The 16,682-nt window shown below is 42.2% G+C and overlaps 1 protein-coding gene across 5 annotated transcripts in view; it reads left to right on the top strand.

Annotated features, from left to right (window-relative positions):
- The window catches only part of LOC149843464 (alpha,alpha-trehalose-phosphate synthase [UDP-forming] 1-like), a 102,196-nt gene extending 85,912 nt beyond the window's left edge, over positions 1-16,284 (top strand). For 3 of the 5 annotated variants that reach the window (XM_089999832.1, XM_089999831.1, XM_089999830.1), the window contains 6 exons: positions 13,320-13,499; positions 13,576-13,698; positions 13,808-13,895; positions 13,981-14,111; positions 14,893-14,991; positions 15,690-16,284. In XM_089999832.1, coding sequence (XP_089855958.1) covers positions 13,320-13,499; positions 13,576-13,698; positions 13,808-13,895; positions 13,981-14,111; positions 14,893-14,991; positions 15,690-16,094 — 1,026 coding nt within the window. In that variant the 3' untranslated portion in view covers positions 16,095-16,284. Of the gene's footprint in view, positions 1-13,319; positions 13,500-13,575; positions 13,699-13,807; positions 13,896-13,980; positions 14,112-14,892; positions 14,992-15,675 lie in introns of those variants that run through there. The other 2 variants (XM_089999833.1, XR_016430874.1) reach the window with 2 other exon arrangements.
- The last annotated feature ends 398 nt before the right edge of the window (positions 16,285-16,682 follow it).

Below are 16,682 nucleotides of genomic sequence, written 5' to 3'. Positions count from 1 at the left end.
CGGCTCGGGTCGCGGAGCGGAAGCGGGATCCGTCGTACGAGCTGCAAAAGTAACGATCTTAGCAAGCTACCACAAAAAATAGAAGGTCAGGGGCACTGTCGTCGTCCTGACGTAAAGGAAGCAAAGGCAGGGGCATCGTGCGTATGCACACCTGCTATAAGCGCAAGGAGCAGGGGCAAGGCCACGAGCCCCTGCTGACATGCTGTCAGCAAACAACGGGGAGGCAGGGGGGGTGCTCCCCTGCCCTCCGAAAGCAAGGGTAGGCAGGGTTGTGCCCCTGCCTGCTGAATACACGTAAACAAGCAGGGGCGAAGCCCCTGCCTGACGCCCGAGAAGAGGGAGCAGGGAGGGGCTCAGCCCCTCCTGCATGCTACGAAGGTAGGGAGGGTCGAGCCCTCCCCTACGAAGATCTAAGGCAGGGAGGGCTCGAGCCTCTCCCCACGATAAATAGAGGCAGGGAGGGTCAGACCCTCCCCTGCGCACCCAAATAGGGGAACCGAAAAAGGGGCAGGGGCCTTCAGCCCCTGCTGCAACAATAAAAAGGGTAGGGGCCGATGGCCCCTGCTAGGAAAATTAGCAGAGAGAGAGAGAAACGCAAGAGCCCCCCTGCTGCCTTTGGAAGAGGAGACAACGAGGGGTGCTCGACACCACCCTCTGGGGACACCCAGAGCGAGAGGCAAGGGGGGGAGTCCCCATATCGGTCGACCCCAAAAGAGAGAGACAAGGGGGGGAAATCCCCCTGCCGACGAGAGGCGACGACAGGGGCTCAGCCCCCCTGTCAGTTGACCCCAAACAGAGAGAGGCAAGGGGGAAATCCCCCTGCCAACGAGGGGCGACGACAGGGGCTCAGCCCCCCTGTCAGTCGACCCCAAACAGAGAGAGGCAAGGGGGAAATCCCCCTGCCAACGAGGGGCGACGACAAGGGCTCAGCACCCCTGTCAGTCGACCCCAAACAGAGAGAGGCAAGGGGGAAATCCCCCTGCCAACGAGGGGCGACGACAGGGGCTCAACACCCCTGTCAGTCGACACCAAACAGAGAGAGGCAAGGGGGAAATCCCCCTGCCAACGAGGGGCGACGACAGGGGCTCAGCCCCCCCCCCCCTGTCAGTCGATCCCAAGAGAAAAGCAGGGGGTAACCCCCCTGTCGACGGGTGGCGAGGAAAACGAGAGGGGAAAAAGGGGGGAAATAGGGGAGAAGAGGCGTACCTAAGGCTGCCGGAAGGAGAGGGTCGTCGATGAGGTTGCTCGGCAACACAGAGGCCGACGAGGAGGGTCGCAGGTGGCGAGAGAGACCGAGAGGCGGTGAGGGGGAGAGACAACGAGGGGGAGAGAGTCGGGAGAGAGACAGCGAGGGGGGGGGGGTTCAATTGAAACCCCCTGCCTTGTTTTCTAAAGAAGGCTCGAGGGAGGCGGTGAGGCTGTGCCCGACCGCCTCTCCCTTTTGGATCCGGGTCGGGTCCAAGTCTGGATCCGACCCGGGTTGAATACTTTTTTTTTTCATTTATTACATTAACACCCCACAAGGTGGTGTTCCTATGTGCTAGATGTGTGGGAAACATGGGCATGTTGCAGCAATTTGTTTCCTGTGATTTAATGCATTTTTTCAACCACCAACTAGGCTCCTAAACCATAGAGGCAATTTTTAGAATGTTCATATGGGAGAACTACCCTTCCTTCCCATCTTCAGCTCCCACATATGCACTGTAATGAAATATGCGGAAATAAAGACAATGTCCTATAATGGACATTCACAAACAAGATGCAAAGAACAAGTCCGCAATGGATAAATACAAAAGCCAACAAGGGCTTGCTAGAAAGAGGAATCTTATAAAGCAAAAGGGATTGAAAAAGCTATACATTACAAGGGGGTCTACCCCTTTATTTATAGGCAAGAGAGTGAGAGTGGGAGAAAAAGGAGAGAGAGTGGGCATTGGGAGGCCCAACAAGGAGTCGTTGGGGGTCCAACGACTCTTAGTTGGGACCCCCCATGCAATATGCATTTAATGCATATTCAATAATAAAAAATAAGAAAAGGAAAAAGAAGAAAACAAAAAAGAAAAGGACTAAAATGCCCCTATTGGGCAAAATTACAGAATTACCCTTTATCGAGTATGATGGAGATTTAGTATATATATATATATATATATATATATATATACATGAGTACATATATTTTAACACCCTCCCTCAAGCTTTACGGGGACATGACCGAAAGCTTGTTGAGAAGAAACATAAAACGAGGGGCAGCAAGAGCTTTGGTGAAGAAGTCTGCCAACTGGTACTCAGATGTGACGTACGGCAAGGCTATGGTCCCTTTTAGATATTCATCACGAACATAGTGGCAGTCCATCTCAATATGTTTAGTATGCTCATGGAAGGTGTGGTTGCTTGCGATATAAATTGCACTTTTATTGTCACAACACATCTTCGAAGGTGTAGAGATGATTATGCCTATATCACTGAGATGAGTTCTAAGCCACACAAGTTTCGTGGTTGTGGTAGCCATTGCACGATATTCTGCTTCTGTTGAGGACAATGATACTGTGTTGCTTCTTGCATTTCCAAGAAATCATAGAGTCACCTAAGAATACACAGAAACCAGTAGTTGAGACTCTATCATTGGGATTTCCTCCCCAATCAGCATCAATATAAGCAATTAAATCAAGTGATTAAGAAGAAAGAAAAACTCCCTTAGTTATAGTATTTTTAATATATTTGATGATTCTTAAGACTGCACTCATGTGCACGATTGTAGGTGCATGTTGAAACTGACTGACAGAGTGAACTGTATGAGCTATGTCTGACCGCGTGATGAATAAGTATGTCAGAGACCCAACAAGTTGGCGGTAGGGAGTGGGATTTTCAAGAAGAGTTTCATCTTCTAATTTCAGCTTGGCATTGATAACTTCAGGAGTTTCAGTTTTCTTGTCATTTGTGATGCCAGACTTTAGACAAATGTCAGCCTCAAGTTTCATCTGAGAAAGAATGTATCCCCGAGGAGAGTACGCTACTTCAATACCTAAAAAATATCTTAAGAAACCAAGCTCAAACATGTCAAAGTTTTCTTTCAGAACTTTCTTAATATCATTAATTCCTTGCTCATCACTTCCAGTGATGATCATATCATCAGCATAAAGCAAGAGAATAACTACAGAAGACCCTGCACTTTTCACAAATAAAGCAGTGTCAGTATAGCAAGAGCGAAAATTTAAACTTGACATTGCATTACTAAATTTATCATGCCAAGCCTTTGGAGCTTGCTTTAATCCATATAAGGCTTTGTTAAGTTTAAGAATTTTATCATTTCCAATACATACTCCTGGCTGAGGGTTCATATAAACCTCTTCATTTAGTTCTCCATTTAAAAATGCATTATTAATATCTAATTGATAGATAGGCCATTTTTTAACCGAAGCAACAACAATGAGAGTCCTAACACTGGTCATCCTAGCTACGGGAGCGAAAGTTTTCTCATAGTCGATACCGTATTCTTGAACATATCCTTTTGCTACTAGTCGAGCTTTATAGTGTTCAAATGACCCATCGCTCTTAGTTTTGACTTTATAGACCCATCTACATCCAATCGATTTCTTTCCAGTGGGCAATGAGGTTATTTCACAAGTTTTTGCTTTTTCAAGAGCACTAAGTTTCACGTTCATGGCTTCCACTCACTGGGGAATATTTTTGGCTTCATTATAGTGAGATGGTTCATGGAATGAGTGTAGCGCAATTAGACATGTCCTATATTTTGGTGTTAGAGACTCATAGGAGACAAACCTGTTAGGAGGATTGGAGACTCGACCGGATCTTCTCAAGGAGGTTTCTTCTATGTTGGACCCTTGGGAGTATTTTTCTAAAGCGTTTATGGGAACTTGTTGACCACGTCGTGCATAGGTTTGAATTGGTCTACTATGTGAGGATAAGAATGAGACCAATGGGGATTCCAAATCCATTGGAACCATGTCGTTATCCCAACTAGGGGAAGCCCTACAACCGCTTCTCAAGGGATCATCTTCTTTCATTTCAGGTGTTGCAGTCTCCTCTTCTTCTCCTCTATATAAGATTTGTTGGCTCTTGGACTCTGGTGCATCTTTCCATGTGATCCTCAATGATTTTTTACTTTCTGAATATAGAATTAATTCAAGTAGATTTAATATTTTCACTGCCAGTGGTTCCTCTCTTAACAAAAAAGGGATTGGAGATTACAAAAACTCTTTAAATTTTTGAGAAATTTTCAAATGCCCCCTGAACTTTTCAGTCTAATTCATGCACACTCCAAAAGTTTGAAAGTTTGCAAATTCACATCAAAGTTTTTACTTGGGTTAATCAAATTGCCCCAATTATGAATTAATATTGGGTTGATCTTGGGTTAACACTAACTCATGTTTTGAAGTTACCATTTTACCCCTACAACTCATGAGAAAAAAAAATACTAATTTATCCTTATTTTATAAGTTTGACTGTAAGGTTGTCAATATAATGTATTTAATGTAAAAAATAATTAATGTTTGCAATAATGCTTGAACTGGTAACCTAAAACATGATGTTAGCCACTATACCAGATACTTATTTGTTAACAATTTCTAGAAAAAAATCATATAACCATGTATAAATTCCAGCAAGACAATCAAACAATAATGACCTGAACCACTGATAGCACATTCATGTCCGTGTTTGTTATGCTTGATCATGACTTGGCAAAACCTGGACCAAACAATTTATTATTTTATAGGGTTTAGGTAGATTTCGATGAGTCAGATACCAGACCCATTGACAACCCTAAAACTATTAACATAACAATGACTGAACCCACTAATAGCACAACCAATTCTACATTTGGAAACTTGAAACTTTATGCATACCAAATGCGGACTCGGTTGTACTATTAGTGGGTTGGGTCATTGGTGGATTAATTGGTTTGCTGTAATTTACATAGTTATATAAATTTTTTTGTTTGAATTGTCAACATTTGCGTATTTGGTATAGTGGCTATGTAAAACCCACGCGATTTTTTTTTTATTATCGGACCCGGGCTCGTTCTCGTTAGGGTTTTAAAACCCGACGCAGGGGGAGGATTTGTTTAAAAACAAACCCTCTCTCCTGTGCGCCGCACCCCCCACCCGTGCTGCTCCACCCACTCGACAGGATAAGAGGAAACCCTTGAGGGTTTCCCCGAATTTCGGCCCTCTCCGAGCTCTTTAAGAGCATCGCAGGAGGGGAGGATGGACGCACCTCCTTACTGTGTTTCCCGATGATCGCCGACCTCCCCCTCGCTCCCTTTTCCCTCATCTGCCTGTCGAAGCCTGACACTGGTGGCTTCCCCCGTGCCGCTTCACTCCTCTCATCTCCTTGTGAGCTCCGACGGCATTGTAGTCGATCTAGGGTTCCTTCCAGCGAGCTCCCCTCCGACAAGTTGTTGCCAACGACTGTGCCATCTCCCTCAGGTAACCCGATCTCTCTCCCTCTTTCGTTCCCTCGCTTTTCTCCCCTCTCTCTGGGATCTATCTGGCAACAACGTCGTCGATCTCCTTGCACCCTCCCCGACCTCCCCCTCGCTCCCTCACTTCACCAAAGCTTTGAAATCATACAATTATCAGAGTCTAAATAGTACTTCAGCGGAAAATGATATTTTTAAAACAACAAGTCGATGGACCTTGAGCGCATTACAGCGTAAACTTTCCTTTACCGAATTCTGCACAACTATTGAAATCAAATGGTTTTAAAATGCAATTTCAATGATTGAGAATTTGTTTGTTGAAACCAAGAAGAAGTTTACTAAAACAGTTTTAGTAACTCAAGGTTTAATAAAAAGAGAAATTTTGAAATACACTTTATACCAAATTTACCAACATGTCCTCAGGAGCGAAACGTCACGGAAAGAGCTCTATCTTGATCTCATCACGCCATCGTGCCATCGCAGACTGTATTACCTATCCATTACCTGCCCATAAAATGGGTCAGTTTCACTAAAAATTGGTAGGTGCACAGACAAGACAATATAGAACATAATTAAGCAGAATAATTTAATATGTCAAGTAGACAAGCAATTAAATAGCAATTTGCTTTCAGCAGAGTCATGAAGCAAACTATCATGAGCACGATGCTAAAATTATTACAAGCATTTTACTGGCACAAGTAGGCTAACTATTACAAACAAGGAACTACATAAGCAATTTAACTAGCAAAATACAATGATACATCAACCACACACAATTTCATAAGTATTTAACCCGTTGCACACTATAACCTTCATACGTGCATAATTCAACAAATTGTGTGATCGAATTTAAATTATGTTTTGATATTAACTGGCCAAGTGGGTACGCACAAGACACGACTCTAGAAACAGCCTAAACTGATCAGGGGCTTTATTATGCTGTGTATTTTATGATAACCCGGATAGCTGACTGAGTCCGCACCTAAGGGGACGGTCGGTGACCAAAAGAGAAATCCCCAAAGCAGCATAAACAATGGATGCATCCTGAACATGGAGGGCTACCACCTAGGATAATTATGGTAGTCTTCTTCCCCTAACTTCGATGATTGGGGAAGCCGAGTCTTTTGCTCGTAACTGTCATTAATGGCTTGTCCATTGAAGTTTTTGTACCTTCCCGTCCTCTCTCCTGACAGGAGTCAGCGGTTCGAATGAGTACATCAAGGGTAGTTAACTAAAGACCCATTCTACATACTCTGGTCTTTCGACCCAACTCGAGTATCTTGCCGGTGAAAGCGGAATCATCACCTATTTAGGTGATCACAACATTTTGTTATTTGCACTCATCGAGGTTGCCACAACCTACTCATCCAATCATCGCAACGTAAGAAGACGTACTTGTCAAAAAGTATGGTCGTACTTGTCAAAAGTACGACTACGATGAAAGAGATATGGTTTCACCAAAGAAACCCCAACAGATATTATCTGCAAAAGAAGTAACACAACACAATTTGACAAGATAAGTCTTGAATTCATTTCAACAATATTTTGCATATTTCATGATACAAGGTCGTCTCAGATCTCTCGTCCGATCAAGAAAGTACTTAACATGTCGTGCATGTCTAAAAGTACGCTACACTGAAAAAGGGAGGTGCGTAGGATTCTAAGGAACACCCAACACACAACTTCATAACGATCCAAAGAATATAGGAGTGCTCATTTGGCACGATTCATCCTTGAAAGCCATAATGTCACATTGAGTCATTCACACAAAGCACAACACTATCAATCTTGCATCCAAAATTTATCTTAGTTTTGACATGCGACGCTAGATTGATAAATGAAGAATGGGTCCTTCAACAGAACCCCACTCATTCATAGGCTCATGCCCCTGATCGGGGTTATTCGAATTGGGTCGCAACTCGAATCGGGGTTATAAAACATTTCTCCCAAGTGTGGACTTGGGAGGGCCTAAATGTGACTTCGCAATCCTGCGAGACTTAAAACTTAACTTTGCAAAAGCTGTGCAATTTGAAGAGCACTGGGTTGGCAGAAGGGAACTCGCTTTTAAAGAACTGCAATGCACAAGCACAACTTCTAGTGTTTTGAAAACAAGTGTTATCAGGATAGGCACAAGACTACGTTTATGTAAGTACATATTTACCATAAATGTGAGCATATGCAGGTTATAACATGACAACAAGCAACTCTCGACTTGCGATGCCGCACATCGAGGGAAAAGCACATAAGTAATACACGAGGTACCAAAACCATACCTTGGCCACTTAGATAGGCAAACACATAAGGTCATAAGTAATACATGAGACACGAAGTCGTACCTCATTCAAAGGAAACATGCAGGCAAAAATATATGCAAGCAAACAAGAGCATAGGTATTGCACGAAGTACGAAACTACACTTCAAACTCATAAGCAACTATGCAAAATAATGATCGAAGAATGAAATTGTACCTCGACCCATGAGCATACAAACAAGATAATGCGCAATGCAGAGACAATATAACTCTAAGCATATCTAGCATAGGCATCTTAATTATTTCAACTTAAATAGGTTCATCTATTGCCCTTTGTGCAACTTTATCCTACCTCGGAATGTTATGAGGTTGCGTCGCTGCGAGCGTTTGAGAGTATAGGCGATGCGGGGGCTCGGGTCGCGGGGTACGAGTGGAATCTGTCGCGGAATCTGCAGGAAACCCAATGTTAGTATGAAAGTGACCAAAGAAGAGGCATGGAGCAAGAGTGTTTCCCTGCTCGCCGACCGTCCGCCCTGCCCATAAGAGAGAGTGCCAAAGCACCCATCTGCTAAAACAGGAAAAGATCGGAGGGAGATCGGCCCCTGCCAGGAAAACTAATAAGAGGCAGGGGTGGGGCCTTCCGCCAAGCAACACAGGAATAGCAGGGGAGCCTCGCCCCCTGCCGTGAGCCTAAAGGAAACAGGGACAGGCCCTCCCCCATCGAAAATGAACAAGGGCAGGAGAGGGAGACAGAGAGGGGCAAGGCATCACCCCTGGCGACCAAGCCAAAGGCGACAGGGGCCTTGCCCCTGTCTGCTGATGAAAGACACAAAGGGCAGGGGCGAAGCCCCTGTCGAGAAGGTAAAGGTGGCAGGGGCTTGGCCCCTGTCGGTCTGCCGAAAAGAGGCGACAGGGCCATCGCCCTGTCGACCTGTTAGAGGAAACAGAGGTAGCAGGGGATCGGCCCCTGCCGAGCTATCGAAAGAATGGCCCAAGCGACAGGGGTTCGGCCCCTGCCAGCCTGTCGGAGGGCGAGTGAAAAAGAAATCTCGGCGACAGTGGCGACACTCCAGCAATGCAGAGGAGAGAAGGGGTGAGAGAGATCGGGTTACCTGAGGGTGATGGCACGGTCGCCGGCAACGGCTTGCCGGAGGGGAGAGGGTTGCGGCTCATGAGGGGGGAAAGGACAGGGAGGCTGTCACCCTAAGGTGGTCGCCGGTGACGGCGATGGCTGGGATATACCACCGAGAGGGAAGAGACGGTGGCCAACGACAGGTGGTTGCCTGCGTTGGTCCTGGCAAACAAAAGAAGAGGGTGGAAGGAATGGAGCAGCAACGAAGATGGGGGTTCTCGCGGTCGTTAAGGCGTCTGCCAAACACAGGGAGGAAGAAGACCGAGGGGATGGAGGGCATACTTGGAAGAGGAGGGGCGTCGTTGCTGATGTCAGGCTCCCTTGCGAGGTCGCCGGTGATGGCGATTGGAAAAAGGAGGCAGCAACGTTGGGGCTTGCTGGAAATCGCAATGAGATAGAGAGAGACGTCGGGAGGAGAGGAGGAGGAGGATAAGAAGGGGGCATGTCCACCCTCCCCTCCTGGGATGCTCTTAAAGAGCTCGGGGGCGATCTTCGGGGGAAACCCTAAAGGGGTTTCCTTATCCTGCCGAGGGGGTGGAGCAGCGTGGGCAGGGCGCGGCACACATGGGAGGGTTTTGTTTTAAAACCCTCACACTGCATCGGGTTTTAAAACCCCAACGAGAACGGGCCCGAGTGTGATTTTTTTTTATGTGGGTTTTATAATTCATGTATCATTTTAAACGGTAGGTCCTACAGTCAAACTTCTAAAATAAGGATAAATTAGTAATTTTATCTCATATATAAGGGTAAAATGGTAATTTCAAAACATGAGTTATTGTTAACCCAAGAACAACTCAACGTTAATTCATGATTGAGGCAATTTGATTAACCCAAGTAAAAACTTTGGTGTGAATTTGCAAACTTTTAAACTTTTGGTGTGCGCATGAATTAGACTGAAAAGTTTGGGGGGTATTTGAAAATTTCCATAATTTTTTTATACCTAAAATTAATTTTTTTCTAAAACTCAATTTAAATCGTATTTTTGTTTCTCAAATAGCCGATGATGATTGTAGAATCTCCTTTTTATCAGACCAATGCTTGGTGCAAGATCTCCAGTCCAAGATGTGGGAAGACTATAGAGAAGGAGATCTTTACTACATGGATCAATTGATTACTCCTAAAAATACTTTTTTTTACAATGTACAAAATTTGAATATTTTTTTGTAGCATCAAAGACTAGGTTATCCTAGCATATCTAAATCATCCAATGCACTTCATTTGAGAAAATTTTTATTGCACTGATTCTATCATTGAGAAAATGAAGGCGCTATTCATTTCTATGAGAGGACTTTTTTGCTACTAAACCACTTGAATTAATACGTTCGGATGTATGGGCATCATAACCTATTGTATCTAAGGGTGGTTATTTATGTAACACAGATGCGTTAAAAAGGTCATCGCACCCGTGTCGATGCGACGCAGCGATTGTGCGAGTGTGGGTGCGGTACCCAGTGTGGAAAATATTAAAATTTGCCACTCTGAGTGTGGTTAACCCACACCTAGGGTTATATTTTTTCAAAATGGACTCGGTCAACTTTGATCGAGTCCATTTTGGTCCAATTTAAATAAAATGAAATTTGGGTGGGGTGGGTAGGGGAGTGTTTAGGGCAAGATCACACCACCCCTCAACCCAGACACCTCCTCTCCTCCTCCTTTTCCAACAGTGATGGTAATGAGGTGAAATAGGTACGCCTTTGTCTCTCTTTTTGTTCCTCCTCTTCTCTTTCTTCTTCCTTCTCCTCCTCCTCTCTTTCTTCTTCACCTCCTCCTCCTCTCTTTCTTCTTTTTATTCCTTCTCTTCCTCCTCCTCCGCCTCCTCCTCTATTTCTTTTTCTTCCTTATCCTCCCCTCATTGGCACAATGGCCAAACCCAGGCCTGTTGGGTTCAACTCTAGTGAACTCAGGCCTAGGTTCACCTGAACCAAACCCAAGCTTGGGTTGGGTTCTGAGTTTGACCAACTTTTGTTTTTTATGAATTTTATTTTATAATGTAAACCCAGAGGAGTATGACTTGGAGGGGGAGCATGATTTTAACATTATAAACATGAACTTAATTGATCCTATTATTCCTTCTTATAATGAATTTGATGATGAAGTAGAAAATTATTAGGATCATTACCTCATTGTCATATAGATTGTGTGTGATATACTTTTGGTATGCAATTATGCATTGTTTACTTCTTTTATTAGTATAATTTACTTCTTTTCTGCTTGACTTGTTTGATTGTTTTTTGTTTTCTTAATTCACTTAGCGTAACCATAATATATTTAAGTTGATTTAATTCCGGTGTTAGTTTTTATTGATGAGAAATAACAATTGTAGATTGTTAATTTGATTTATTTCATGAATTTATGATATGGTAATTGTTTTTATTTCATTAGTGTCAACTTAAAATTGTTGAAATATATATATACCCTTCTCGCACCCCTGCACCCAAGTTTTTTTAAAGTGCTATATCCGCACTAGTATTCGTACCCGCATATATGTGACATAGGTGGTTATGCTTATTATGTGATCTTTGTAGGTGACTATTCTCGATACACATGGATTTATCTTCTTAGGCACAAAAATGAAGTGTTCGGAATTTTCCAAATTTTTCATATTCTAGTCAAAAACTTATTTAAAAACAATATAGCTACCTTTTGCTTTGATTTAGGGGGAGAGTTTATGCCAAATGATTTAAAAAAGTATTTAAAAATTAATGGTTTTGTACGCCAAAGATTTTATGCTTACATCCCTCAATAAAATGGATTATCAGAAAGAAAACATAGGCATATAATAAAAACTACTAGAGCCATTGTGAGCTCCTCAATAGCAACGGCTATATTTATAGTCGTTGGGATGCTCGTAACATCTCTATGAGCCCTTCTTTGTGTATATGAAGGGGTGTTCCCCCCTTGTTGTGTAATGCTTTCTCAGGCATATTAGTTCTCAATAAATCTTATACTTTTTACTTGTGTTCTAAGCCCCTAAGTAGCTTGTGTGCATGTGTTCTTTTATTGACCCATAAGTGGTCTTTGTTGTGTATGTTCTTGTACTCTTGCAAGCCCATAAGAGGCACCCACTTGTATTCTTTTTCCTTTTTCATTACAAACCAGACCTATATATATGTATGTATGTGTGTATATTCGTGCAGGTCGGGCTGGGCGTAGGCCCAGTTCAGGTCAGGCCCTAGTTCAAACAGCAGGCCAAAGCCCAGCCCAGATGGGCCAGGCTATGGGCTACCCGTGGGCTGTCCGGCCAGTTTTCCGTCCCTAACTAGAAGTATACAGAGAGAGACCGGGATTTGCAAGAAACCGCAAACAACAGTTAGAGGTGATGGCTTCGGTTCAACTATGTGCCTAAGACATGAATACATGTTTGAACATTATATATTTCAAGCATACAAGCGGGAAGGAGGCTTTAATGTCCGACTCCCTGGTCAAGGAAATAAACTAATACACCCAGTCTACAAGAAGCAGATGCAAAGAGGTCATCAATTGTCATAAAGAATTAGGGTTTCAGAGCTCAAGCAAATATTCACTTCATTTATATCCAAATGTGGGATACAAATTATTTATATGTAGCAAATAAAAGTAATGATTTTCTGTCTCATGAAGAGTAAAATAAATTATATCATTTCCCCTACTCTATCTGATGCAAATGGACACTGTACTTTTAACAGGTGAAATAGCTTTGATTCAGTTGATGAAATGTCATGGCATGTTTGGTGGTTGTCTCGATGCTGTGTCTAGTTGACAAGGGCCATGCACACCAAATGAAATGTGATATAAATATTGCCAGTTCCCATGAATATGCTTTCGATTCACGAATGAACTCCATTGCTAGACTGTGATATGTTGTTCTAACATCAACAGTATTTTGTCAATCTTTCTGATGCTTCTGTATATAAGGTCATCTATTATCTTTCACATTCTTCTGTAGGCAGTTTGGTTGACCTTGTATTATTATCAAGAAAAAATAGATTTGTTATCTTCTATATCTTGCCTAAACCAGGATTTTTTTTTCAATAAAAATGTGTTGTGCTGAAAGATTTTTACTGTATCAGTACACTTTTTTTCTTAGCTCACTGCAATTTTTGTTGATTCAATGGTATATGTACCTGTTAGCTTCTGTTATTTTACTTTTTGTCGATATCTCCATGCAGGTGATTAACATTCTTTTGCATGGGTTTGTATTTAAGGTTTCTCACTGTATTCTTTTGTGCATCATGCACTTCGTATCAAGTTATGTGTCACTGTGTTTTGTTACATAAAAGGAAGTTTTGCCTTGTATCCCTTTTCTTGAATAGTATTCTTATCCTTCTATATTTTGTTAATGTCAATGATGTATTAACATAGATATTATTCTTGATTTTCTATGCTCTTATCCTACAATTTTGTCACATTCATTGCTGGTATAATGTTACTTCTATCCCAACTACCATAGAGAATGTATGCTTGACATATAAAGAATGCATTATTTCATTACCCTCAATGTATCTGCCTTGGAACTCCAGGGATTCAATGCAACATTGACAGCACCAGTGGATACTCCAGGAAGAAGTGGCGCTGATCAAATTAAAGAGATGGAACTTACGTTGCACCCAGATTTAAAAGAACCTCTTACAATTCTGTGTGCTGATCCAAAGACGATAATTGTTGTTATTAGTGGAAGTGATAGGAACATACTAGATGAGGTGTTCCCATAAGTTATTGTTTATCTCTTTTAATCTGGATTGTTGCTACTTCAGATACTAATAATTGCTTCCACAGAATTTCAGGGACTATAACATGTGGCTGGCTGCTGAAAATGGGGTGTTCTTGCGCCTTACGAAAGGAGAATGGATGACTACAATGCCCGAGCACCTAAACATGGACTGGGTTGAGAGTGTACAGGTGCACTAAAGATCACTTCTAAAGGCTTCTAATTTATAGAAGTCTTATCTTCTACATTATGATGTGCTTGTCTACTGATATCATGTTTTTCTCTGTTTTCTCTGTGAAGGATGTTTTTGATTATTTCACAGAAAGAACACCTCGATCTTATGTTGAAGTTCGTGAAACTTCTCTGGTATGGAATTACAAGTTTGCTGGTAGGTTCAAAAATGCCTCTTGTTTGTTTGGTGGCATTTTTCATATATTATATAGGGTTGAGGACTCATCTTTTTCCGGATCTAGATGTTGAATTTGGAAGGATTCAAGCAAGGGATATGCTGCAGCATCTATGGACTGGACCTATTTCAAATGCAGCTGTAGATGTCGTCCAAGGTGGCCGGTCTGTTGAGGTCCGCTCTGTTGGTGTTTCAAAGGTGTGAAGCATTCATCTATAACTGCGCAACATGGTTCTATTTTGATTTCCTGTTGAATTGCATTTAATTGAAATCATAGCTTTTTGATGAAAGTGACAACATAAACCCTATTTTTTATATAGGCATACAAATCCCTATTTTTGGGAGATTGTTAGTTATGGGTTTTGTTCTTTTCTTTGCCGTAATGCTAATAAATTGGATTTATGTTTTTAATAAAATCAGTTTTTAAGACTTCCAAGGTAAAGAGAAGGGAAATTTGATATTGTATAACCTTTTTCTGATCGAGTCCAGCTGTATGCATGATTCTATTTGGTTATGTTTTAGACTGGCTGTCGTGATTCTAGAACAGCTTGAGAAAATGCGTCAATCTTGCACTACATAATATCACTCTTTCTCTATGTCACAGGGACTCTTCAACTAGGTGCCGTACCCGCACCCGATGTGGTCAACCTGACCCTCGGTGCAGTCAACGCACCCAGGATCATTTATGTCCAACTTTTGGACTTTATATATATATATATATATATATATATATATATATATATATATATATATAATTTTTTATATTTTTGCCGCACCCCCGCACCCGCACCCGCACCCATGTGACATAGCTCTTTCTTATTGTTTTCTCTTCGGAAAAATAGAAAATATGCTGGCAGAATAGTGGAAATGCCTTGAAAGTTGCTAGTCGTTTGTGCAACCATGTCATTTTTATCGATTTATCTTTTTCTTTTTCTTTTCTTTTTTCTTCTTTTTTCTCAAGGATCTCATATCCATACAGGGTGCTGCAATTGACCGAATCTTGGGAGAAATAGTTCATAGCAAATGTTTGGCAACACCAATTGACTACGTTCTGTGCATTGGTCACTTCTTGGGGAAGGTACTCCAGGATCAGCTTTGTTGAGTTACTTTGCACAAATGCATGCTTGGATTATGCACTCAGATGGCTGACCACTTCCATCCTATTTGTGTTTTATTTTATCTTTTTCATTGTCAGTGCACCTCATTTTTCTGTCTTACACTAGCCCGACCATCCTCTTACATTGTTGGAGGCTGCAAACTGTTACTTGAGTCTTTAGCTTCTATTTATGGGTGTCTGGTTTTATGTTATAAATAGCTTTAAGAGCACTGCTTTGCTTATCTTAGTTTCTTCAAGTTGAGTTCCTCATGAGACAACCAACAGATCAAGCTGGTCTACTTGGATGCCCCTGCCTGGTGTGTCAAGCCCCTTTGTTGAGTTGCCTGATGCTTACCTTGGTTGAGTATCTTAACCTGATGTTATTCTAAAGTTCAATTTCTCTTGCCAAGGTTGTATAAGACAGTGTGACTTGACCCAGACTGCCTAAGTAGGGTGCCTTGATTGGTCTTGCCTCTTCAAGTCGTGTCAGCACTTGGTGAATTCTGACATTCCTTAGCATAATTCTCAATCACCATTTACGCTGAAAATACTTATGATTGGTCTTTCCCACCAGATAAACATTAATAATTAAATAACAAAGCAAATTAATGTTATGACCCATTCTCAGGATGAAGATCTATACTTTCTTTGCTAACTAGCACACAGTAACTAATTCTCAGGATGAAGACATCTACACTTTCTTTGAGCCAGAGTTACCAAGTGATGCACCGGGAATGACAAGAGGGAAGGTGTTGGAATCTGTCAAATCATTTCCGGAACGACGATCATTGCACACAACTTATTCTGGAAAACCTAGTGGAAAGTTGGTGCATAGCCGGACGCGGAGGTCGTCATCATTCTCAGAGAAGAGAACATTGGGTATCAGTAGTGGCAGCTATAGACGCCCTCAAGAGAATGTTGCTTGGCATGAAGGTTCATCTGTGCTCGATCTCCAGGGCGAAAACTACTTCTCTTGTGCAGTTGGCAGGAAATGCTCTACTGCACGTTACCTGCTTAATTCCTTGGAGGAAGTCGTCTCTTTTCTGAAGGAAATGGCAGAGGCAAGCAATCTTAGTGAAGGCTGATGATGGTGCTCAACTTTTCACTAACCTTTCTCCATTTTGCAGCTTGCTAGATGATCCAATGTAGAATATTGTTGATTGGTATTGACTGCTGAAATGTGGTCACACCAGATTGTACTTCACACTTTTATGTTTTACCCGTATTGTTGATTTTATTTGAGTTCTGGTCATCAATCCATCATTTTTCATTGCATATCCTGCAGCTGCACTATGTTCTGTATTTGATTGCCGGAAAACGATGTTAGTCATGGAACCTTTGCTGAATAGGCCATATGGCTCCACTCATTTGGTTAGGGCAACTTGTGAACATCGTGAGTTTGAAACCCACAGCCACAAGGTCTAAACTGGGTGTAGGTGTATTCTCGGTGGGCAGGGAACCTGGAGGCCAGCCAATGTGCGGTTAGTTATGTGGGAGAGTTTTTCCTAGGATGTATCCTACTCATTCCTAGAATTTATGTCCAAATTAAAGAATGAAACTTCGACTACAGAGCTTGTCCTATAAAAGCTAATTGACTCCCCCTTGATCCAGGAAATCTTGGCTATTGAGTGTTGCCAAACGTGTAGATGACCCATGCTCATTTTGATCATCTT

Source organism: Nuphar pumila, chromosome 3 (assembly GCF_984573655.1).
Source record: "Nuphar pumila chromosome 3, dmNupPumi1.hap1.1, whole genome shotgun sequence".
Classification (NCBI taxonomy): domain Eukaryota; kingdom Viridiplantae; phylum Streptophyta; class Magnoliopsida; order Nymphaeales; family Nymphaeaceae; genus Nuphar; species Nuphar pumila.
The sequence above is the reverse complement of the archived record's forward strand: the minus strand, read 5'-3'. Positions and strand labels throughout refer to the sequence as shown.